At 61.2% G+C, this 8,910-nt stretch overlaps 1 protein-coding gene across 3 annotated transcripts in view; it reads right to left on the bottom strand.

Annotated features, from left to right (window-relative positions):
* Nucleotides 1-1,573: 1,573 nt before the first annotated feature.
* Nucleotides 1,574-8,910, bottom strand: part of HSF1 (heat shock transcription factor 1) — a 68,371-nt gene continuing 61,034 nt past the window's right edge. Inside the window, exons 10-13 of one of the 3 annotated variants that reach the window (XM_054818736.1) lie at nt 7,292-7,397; nt 7,048-7,113; nt 4,225-4,294; nt 1,575-3,067 (exon numbers count right to left, since the gene is read on the bottom strand). In XM_054818736.1, coding sequence (XP_054674711.1) covers nt 2,862-3,067; nt 4,225-4,294; nt 7,048-7,113; nt 7,292-7,397 — 448 coding nt within the window. In that variant the 3' untranslated portion in view covers nt 1,575-2,861. Of the gene's footprint in view, nt 3,068-4,224; nt 4,295-7,047; nt 7,114-7,291; nt 7,398-8,910 lie in introns of all 3 variants that reach the window. The other 2 variants (XM_054818737.1, XM_054818738.1) reach the window with 2 other exon arrangements.

Below are 8,910 nucleotides of genomic sequence, written 5' to 3'. Positions count from 1 at the left end.
GCGGGCGTCCCTCTCTGGGAAGCGTTACCTCGGCGTACGGTAATTTTGTTGGCTCCTACACTTTCTCCGTGTTTATAATGACCTTCTCACGGAACAGGATCGTTTCCAGCCGCCGCATCAATCCCGAAGGCAGGGCACGATGCCCCCTCATCCTTCTCGCCACGTGCCCGTGCAGAGCGCTCCGTCCCGCGCCGACGCCCTCCGTCCCATGGGACTGTCCAGCTCCCCATCCCTGGCACCCCACGGCACCGTGGGTCCCTCAGCGTCCCTGCAGCCTGGTCCGTCCGTCGGTGTGACCACACGTGGAACTGCGGCACAGCGCGGGCTGAGCCCCGGTCCCTGCAGGGCACACCGCCAACGCCGTCACCCAGCCCATTTTTAATTGCTTAATGACGCCTGGGCTGATGAAGTTGGGTTCTGCTCGTCGCCAGACACACGGCTCTCGATCGAGCGCTCCTGCTCCATCACCGCAGCGAAGGGCGGCAGAGCCACGGGGTTGGGCCGGGCCCCTCGGCCACAACACGGGCCGAGCTCACGGCACCGCGGACCTGCAAACGCACACGGGTCTCGTATCGACCGCGGCATCGTCCCCTCGCCGTAGCAATTCCCATCTCCTGGCACGGCTCTTGCTCCGGAAGATGAACCCGGCGTTGGCAGAGCAGACATCCAGAGGGGTGACAAGTTTGGGTGTGTGGGGGGACAACGTGGGGAAACAACCGAAACCCAAACCCAAACCCAAAGGCAGAACTTGGAGACAGCTGGAAACGGAGAGGAGGGAGCACGGGCAAATGTCCGGCACGCACGGCAGGGAGGGAGCAGGGGAGCTGGGCGTCCCGGGGCGCTGGCATGGCGGCTGCGGGAGCGGGAGGTGTCCCCTCTCTCCTCGGAGCGGTGGCAGAGGACCTGACCAGACAGGCCACCACCGTTTGCGGAGGACGCACCGCTGAGCAGGCTGAGCTGGAGAGGGGGTGCGGTGCCGAGCGTCCCCCACCCCCCGGGACACTCTGCTCTGCAGGGACAGCCCTGCCCGCAGCTCGGTGACGGCGGAGCAGGTCACCGCGGCAGCCCCGGAGCAGGCAGCACCTGGACTGGAGATGCTCAGCAGCACGAACAAGCGACCCGACTACAGCGGACACCCGACGGTGTGTTTCAGGGCATGCGTGACCCTGGCGGGACTCCAGCGTGCCCGTCCCCTCGTCCCCCCCGCGCAGACGGGGAGCTCCAGACGCGAGGCGCTGCGTTTTGGACGAAGTCAGGGCCCGGCACGACGTCCCGTCTCGTCGGGGAGGGCAGCGACGCGTGATGGATCTCGGCCAGGCAGCTCCCGGCCACGCTGCCCTCGTGGGCTGAGCCCAGGCGGTGGAGGCGGCGCTGCGGCGGGCACCGGCTGCTCCCGGCATCGCACCCGCACCAGTCCTCGCCGGCAGCACGGCTGCGCTCGGAGCCCAACGCCGAGATGGTGCCGTCGGTGTGACCGAGCAGCACGTGCGACCACCCCAGAGCGGAGGAGAGCGGGACGGAGGGAGGTTCGAACGCTCTGAACGTAACAATGAAGATTTGTTTTATTGTTCTTATAAAAAAACCCACCCGTGAAGGCGCGCCCAGCGCCCAGCACACCTCCGACGCGTCAGTGTGGGCCCCGCTGCCGTCTCCTCCTCTGAAACATCCTGGAAAACTCGGCCCCGGAGCCCAGCCCGGGATTTAGGGAGCATTCAAACACACACACGCAGTGTCGGCTGCCACGGGAGAAGCGCGGTGACACCTCCGGCGCCGACAGGCACCGGCACCGGGATCCTGGCCCCACAGCGCGGGGCGTCCGTCCGGGGACAAGTCCTGGGCCTGTGTCCCATCCGCTTCCCGAACAGATGACAAAAATAAAGCTTTCAACCATAGAAAAGCCACCAGGTGACAGACCATTTGTTTTATATATATTTGTATGTATATATATATAGAGATATTTATATATATATAGATAGAAGTGGGTTCTTCTTCTCTCATGTAAAAATTCAAAATACAGTTTTTACTATTAACAATCTGAAGTGTAAATGTACAAATTTTTACTGCCAAGCAAAAGGAAAACAAAACCAAAGGAACAAATAAAAAGAAACACACAGAGCAAGAGCAAATAAAAAGAGAAGGTAAAGCTGGGCTTCGGGGCGCCCGGGGGCACGCGCGCGCGCGGAGACCCTCGGGGATCGGACCGCAAGGCAGAGACCACAACGGGATCCAACCCACCGGCGCCAGATCGGCAAACTTTTATTTCTCTTTTAAAAACCATCGCATCCGCCTCTCCGGGGGCGAGAAGGGAAGGGGGACAGGGGTGGGGGGGGGGGGAACTCCCTTCCTCGGAAAAGCTACCCCGTCTGCACACCCGGCGAGCGCCCCGATTCCCGGCCGGGAGGAAGCGCCCCACGGCCGTGCCCCCCGCCGGAGCCTCGTGGGGGGCCACGGCCGCCGCCCTCGGCAGGGGCGCGGAACCAAAGGCAAGCGTCACGTCGCGGCCGGCTGTTCTGCGGCCGGCCGGGCTCTCCTGCCCGCTCGCCGGCACCGCGGCGGTGCCCGTCCAAGCCTCTGCAGCGGGTCGGGAGACGACCACGCGATGGGGGGGCTCTTGCACAGCCCGGGGCCCCCCCCGACGGCCGCCAAACTGGAGGAGCGCTGGGTGGCTAGAATCTAAAGCAGATTTCAAAACACCTCATTAAGCACACACACAAATGAAATCCTCACAGTGCCGGGGGAAGCAAACATGAACCAGAGGGTGTTTAGAGCTTTCAATGTCTGTGCAAAGCGAGGAGGCTGACGGCTGGATTTCCCTTTAGTGCGTCTCCGCTCTCTTCCTCTCGTCCGCCCTGCCCTGGGCCTTAGGATATCGCAGGGTCCTTGGGTTTGGACTGCTCAGTCCCCGACAAGAGGGAGATGGTGGGATCTTCCGAGTACTCGTCTCCGTCCGTGAAATACGGTCCTTCCCCCAGCTCGAAGAATATCGGCAGGTCTCCGCTCCCCATGTCGACAGCGCTCGAGTCCACCAGGAAGAGGGGCTGGGCCGTGTAGTGCACCAGCTGCTTTCCTGCAAAGAGAGAGTTTGCACGAGGGCAGCCGGGCCGGGCAGGGGGACAGCAAACCCGGCGCCGGGCAGGAGGACAGGAGCGACAGGGTTTTGTTCTGGAAACCACCAACATCGACCATCGCTACCCGGGAGAAGCGGCGTCCCTCATCACCGAACTGATGCGACACCGGGACTGGGGCAAGGCCTTTTGGTACGTCGGTGAGGGGCAAGACTTTAGACATATAGAATATGGAATCATGGAAGCGTTGGGGCTGGAAAAGGCCCTTGAGAGGAGGGATCCAACCGCTGACCCAGCCCTGCCCAGCCCACCACTAACCCATGTCCCCAAGCACCACATCGAGGCGTCTTTGCAATCCCCCCCGGGACGGTGACTCCAGCACTGCCCTGGGCAGCCTGTTCCAGCGCTTGGCAGCCCTGTGGGTGAAGGAATGTTTCCTGAGCTCCCATCTAAACCTCCCCCGGCACAACTGGAGGCCGTTTCCTCCCGTCCTACTGCCTGTTGACCTCCGCAGGGCTCCAGCCCGCTCCCTGGGACGTGCCCTGAGGGACCGGGGGCTTTTCTGTGCCCAGCGGACGCAGCGACGGCACAGGGAGGGCGCCTTGCCCAGGCTGCGCGATGCGGAGTCGCAGAATCACAGAACGTTTGGGTTGGAAGAGCCCAGAGCCGGGTGCTGGGGTTGCTGCCATGAAGGAAGAACAGCACCGCGACGGCCCCGGCGATTCCACGCAGACGGAAATCCCACGAGGGACATCGAGCGTGTTGAGGCAGGGGCCCAGCACCGCGTCCGACTACCCCCAAGCCTGGCGGCTCCACGGCCTCTCTGGGCGGCCCATGCCGGAGCTCGACCACCCTCACGGTGAAAAAAAAAAAAAAAAAAAAAAGGCGTTTTCTTGTGTTCTGGTGGAATTTGACGCGTTTCAGTTTGTGCCATGGCCTGCCCTGTCCCCGGGCTGAGGAGAGCCCGGCTCCCTCTCCTCCATGCCCCCGTCACGGATTTACACCTACAGCCGAGACCCCCGCTCCGTGCTTTCTCTTCTCCCAGCGTAACGGCCTCATCTCTCTCAGCCAAATACGCTTTTTGGGAGAGAAATGATCTTCCAGCAGCCACAATTCTCGTGCTACTGAGTCGCTGAACGCGGAGTCGCCCGCCCGGTACCTGTGTCCGCCGTGCCGGCGTCTGTCTCGGTAGGCTTCTGCTGTTCCTGGGACGAAAGGAGATCCTGAATCTGCGGGGAGAAGAGTTGGGTGGGTAAGCGCATCGCGTGGGTCAGACGCGCGTGGGTCCTCTCTGCGCGCGCCTCGGGACCGACCCAACGCACGCGCTGTGCAAAGAAAATCGTGGTTTACAGCCTCGAAGCCCCGCTGCGGCAGAGACAGACATCCTCGGAGGTTTACAGCCGGTGCCGAGCGCCCCGGCTCCCAGGGCGCAAACGTGGCCGGTTCAGGCAGCACGCGACTCCTCTCTTCGACACGCAACGGTCCCGCTCCGCAACGCTCCCTGGCATTGCAGCACGGAGCTTTTCCGCGTCTCGGGATCTAAAATCCCGAGGGAAAGCCTTCAGGACACGTTTGGCACGAGTAATTTTATTTTATTTTTTAAAATTTAAGGCTATTTATTGAAAGTCTTATTGCTACTCAGGCACCTGAGGACTGCAGGTCCCGGCAAGCTGCCGGAGCGACCCGGGCTGCGGCTGCGGACACGATCCCGTTTCCCACCCGTCCCACGGGCACGATCGGGCTGGAAAGGGCCATGACGTGAGTGCTAAAGGGAGAAAAACTTTGGAAGCGGGAAAAACCGCTCTGCCCACTGCAAAGCCGGGGAGGGAGCCCCACTGCCCCCAGAGCTGACGTCATCTGGGAATACGGCGCTGAGCCTGCCGCTCCCAGAGCGGGATTCGCCACCGGTGCCACTGGGGAGACAACGCTGGAGCAGAGACTCTCCCGCGGGATCGCTTTCCCTCTCTGGATTTACAGCCAGCTGCCGATCCCGCGGTACCGCTGCCACCGGGAAGTCCCCTTAGCGAGTATTTCGATGTGCAGCCGGAATTTTTTTTTACAGCGACCGGCACCGAGTAAAAGCAGACCGCTGGTGAGCACGCAGGTCTTCGCAGACCGTCGGGCCACACTTTAGGAAGCCTCCAGCTCAACCTGCAGCCAGCACAGGGATTTCAGTACCGGGAGGGCAAAGCCCAACGAAACAGCCCTCCCAACGGTACAGGGAAGAGAAAAATAATACACGAGTGACCTTGACCCAGCCACCACCTGAGCCGAAGAGCTAAGCTGCGAATGCCGAGGGACACCGGCTAAAACTCCTTCGGTAAATCCCGCTTCCAGATTTTCTACGGTGTAACTCTCAGCTCAACGACATGAAGTAATTAATTTCTGAATTACTGAACCTTCACCGCTCACGTTCCTCTCCCAAATCCCGCTAATCCCTCGTGCTGCTCCCCCTGCCCAGCCAGCCCCAGCTGCTGCAGCGGAGCCTCGAGCCGGGAGGGAACCCGGTTAAACACCCTACGGGGTGGGTATTTGTCTGCACATCCGTACGACGGCGCTCTGCACCGCTGCGCTTCCCCCTACGGCCCTTTTTCCCTGCGGATATCCCAAGAACCCGGCTGGCCGTCGGGTCTCTGCGGCACGTCGCAGGGCAGCGGGAAGCAGCAGAAAGGCAGAGAGGTGTCCAGCACCAGAGACGCTGCGGAATTGGGAACCGTCAGCTCCTGGATTGCCCCCCCCCCAGCCCAGGCGCACTCGAGTGCGGGGTAAGGTGCACCCCAAAAGAGCTCGTGGGAATTGTCTGGCGTAGGACAAGCCACGAGGTCCCTAAAGGTGTACTCTGGAGAGGGACACGGTGCTATCCGTGCTCGCCCTGCTCCGTAACACCGGCATCAACACTTCTTCACCGCCATCCCCGGAGCGTACGTTGCATCACCTGTGAGCGCGCAGGGTCCCAGCAAAGAGAATAAATTTGGGCTTTCCTGCTTTGCAAAAACTTTCAAGATGTTTCCTGTTCTGCACTGGGGGAAAAAAACCCACAAGATCCCTTTGTGCTTTTTCTGATTAAAAAAAAAAAAAAAAAGTGAGAGGGAGAGAAGGGGTTAGAGCCGAGCCGAGGGTCTCTTGCTCGCTGCATCAACTGGACGAGGTCCAATCTGGACCAGACTCCCTCTCCTGCGCTCACGGCAGCATCCACGCTGCCATTTATCTCGCTCTCCTTCCCAGTTTTTCTTTTTTTCTGTTCCATTTTGTGCAAAGCGAGAAGGACCTGGCTCTGCCCCAGCCCAGCAGCACTCCCGTCATCAGGCTCCCGGCCACCCCGAGGGGCCGGGACTCGCCAGTTTTGGCCGTAACCTCCACCCTGCGGCTCCAAGCGCCTTCTCAGCACAGCCACGAAATGCTGCGTTTGACTAATCGTCATTATCTAGGGAAAAAATCGTTTTATCAGGCAACACTGGCTCTTGCAAGGAGAGTCTGGACTAGGGCCTTGCGCAGCGTTCAGCGCTGACGATACGCAAGTAAACAAAATAAATAACACGGCGCACGATGGAGTTTGCCTTGAGAAAACCTCCTGACGATTTAAGAAAGTCGAAAGGAGGGTTTATGGAAACCACGTGCAGCTCTCCAGGCTTCGGTGCACCTCCACGTTCAGGGGGCAGAGCTCACGTGAGAGGTGGAAGTCTCAGCACCTAATTAACCCGCTATGAATGATGAAGTAACCCTGCTCTCCGTACGAGCCGCTCAGAGAAAGCTGCGGTGCTAATTGAATTATTTCCCCTCGGTGGCTCCCCCGGCCGGCACAGGGCTCCGCGTTCCTGCTCTCTTCCCCCGTCCCCTCCCTTCGGGCCGGGGCTGGCCTGGCCGCTCTTCAGAGGCTGTCAGAGCCTTCCTTTAATCACACGGAGAGGCTGCCGCGGAACAGCAGGACACACTTCATTCTGGCAGCTGCGTGCGCATGGAGGGATTTTTAACAGCTACTCACACTGGCAAGGCTGCTGTCCAGGTCGGGAAGGTTCATGTCTGTAACCGTCATTGAAGGGCTAAACAGCTGCCAAAGGAAAGAACGATTAGTGCGGGGAAAGAAAGCAAACCCAGGCGCGCTGTGGAAATTCATGGATGAAGCTACCGTGGTCCATCTGCCACTGCGAAGCCACGCGCACGCGGTGCTGCGAGACGCAGCCGGGGCCCGGCGCCGGAAGGACAGGCGGGAGGGAGGAGATACTCACGTCTAACAGGGCGCTCGTGTCCACGCTGAAGCCGTGCGTGGTCAGCATCGTCTGAAGGTTATCCAGGTTGGAATCGATGGTGTCCAGATGGTCGTTGAGTTCATTCCTGCGCGAAAGAAAGAGGAGCGCGGGCCATCGGTGCGGGTTCGGGGCTCTGAGGGCACTCTCCCCGCCCGAGGACTGCAACCCTCCTACGACCCGAGCAGGGAGCGGGGCTGGGACCCCCGGCTCTGCACGGACACCAGCTCCAGCTGCCAGCGGGCTCCAGTGCTCCGGTACGGCCCCGCGGCGACGCCGCTGCCTCTCGGCACTCGGTCCCAGGACTCTGCCTCCCAAGAAGGCTGAGGGTGAGCAGCCCCGACGAGCGAGGCGCAGTGGGTTTCCGAGGAACCCCGGGATTTCTGCAAGCCATTTCGGCTCTGGAGCTCGGGACCTCGGTGACCACCAGCCGCCGTGGGCTGGCAGGGATCTCGGCACAGCTGCACCTTTACAAGAAGCGGCTTTGGACTCTTTTTTGGTCCGAACGTAAGGATCGCCTCTGCTCGTCACCTCCCGGCTGCCGATACACGACAGAGAAAGGGCGACAAACCTTCTTCCCTGCAACAACCTGCCTCGGGGGGAAACGTTTCAAAGGGACTACTGCCCACAAAAAACCTTCGCATCTGGACCGGCAACGGGGAAAACGTCAGTTGTTCATCAGGAGATGGAGTTTCCAGTAATGATGGAGAGAACTAAAGCTGCTTCCATGTACCGGGGGGGAACCAAACCCTCCCGCCGCATCCCAACCTGCGCGCGTCCCTGCGCGGCTCCCGGCAGCACCGGAGAGCCCCGTCTGCGTGGCGGGGCACGGGGGGAGAAGCACCGAGCTCCCACGTAAATCACAGCTCGCTTGCTGGCAAACAGCAAGTCCGGGACGAGGACTAACAGCGTCATTCGTCTCAGCCAGCTCTGCCTCCGCGAGCCGGTATCTCGTGGAAGGCGGCTGGAAGCCGGACGCTGCGCTGGGAAGGACGGCACCGCAGTGCCAGCCCCAGGGGCCAGGCCACGAGACAAACCAGCTCCAAGGACATCGCTCCTTCCCTCCCACAGAGCTCCGGGATAACTCTGCGGACCAAGGCGGGCGGCAGAGCATGAGCAGTCCTGGAGAAGGTTGGTGGTCTGGAGAGCGGGACAGCAAGGGCTGCAGAGGTGACGGTGAGGTGGGAGCTGGCCCCGCGTTCTCCTGCGCTCCGGCTCCACGGTGCTCGTGGCACTTACGTCCGCGATGCTTCGGAGTGAGAGCAATGGATGACAGAAACCTCACGGTGCCACCGAAAAGCCTACAAGGCGCTCTGATGGGTACTCTTGGGAAGAACGGTCACGTTTGTTAGAGGCCCGGGGTCTGACCCACGGCCCAGCCGAAAAGCCCCCGAATTTGACAACGTTAGCGGCAGCAGGTTCAGTTTATCGCAGTTGTCAGGTCTGGCGTGGCCCCGTGTTCCATCCACCTCGTCCTGTCCCGAAAAGGTTCTTTTGGGCTACTGGAGCTGCTCGCGAGGGACCGGCGGTGAGAGTCCCGCATGGGCAGCTGGAGAGGAGATGTCAGAGGGGCACGGGCTGCGTGGGGGTACGGGCTGTCT

The sequence above is a fragment of the Grus americana genome, chromosome 2, assembly GCF_028858705.1.
Source record: "Grus americana isolate bGruAme1 chromosome 2, bGruAme1.mat, whole genome shotgun sequence".
Classification (NCBI taxonomy): Eukaryota; Metazoa; Chordata; class Aves; order Gruiformes; family Gruidae; genus Grus; species Grus americana.
The sequence above is the reverse complement of the archived record's forward strand: the minus strand, read 5'-3'. Positions and strand labels throughout refer to the sequence as shown.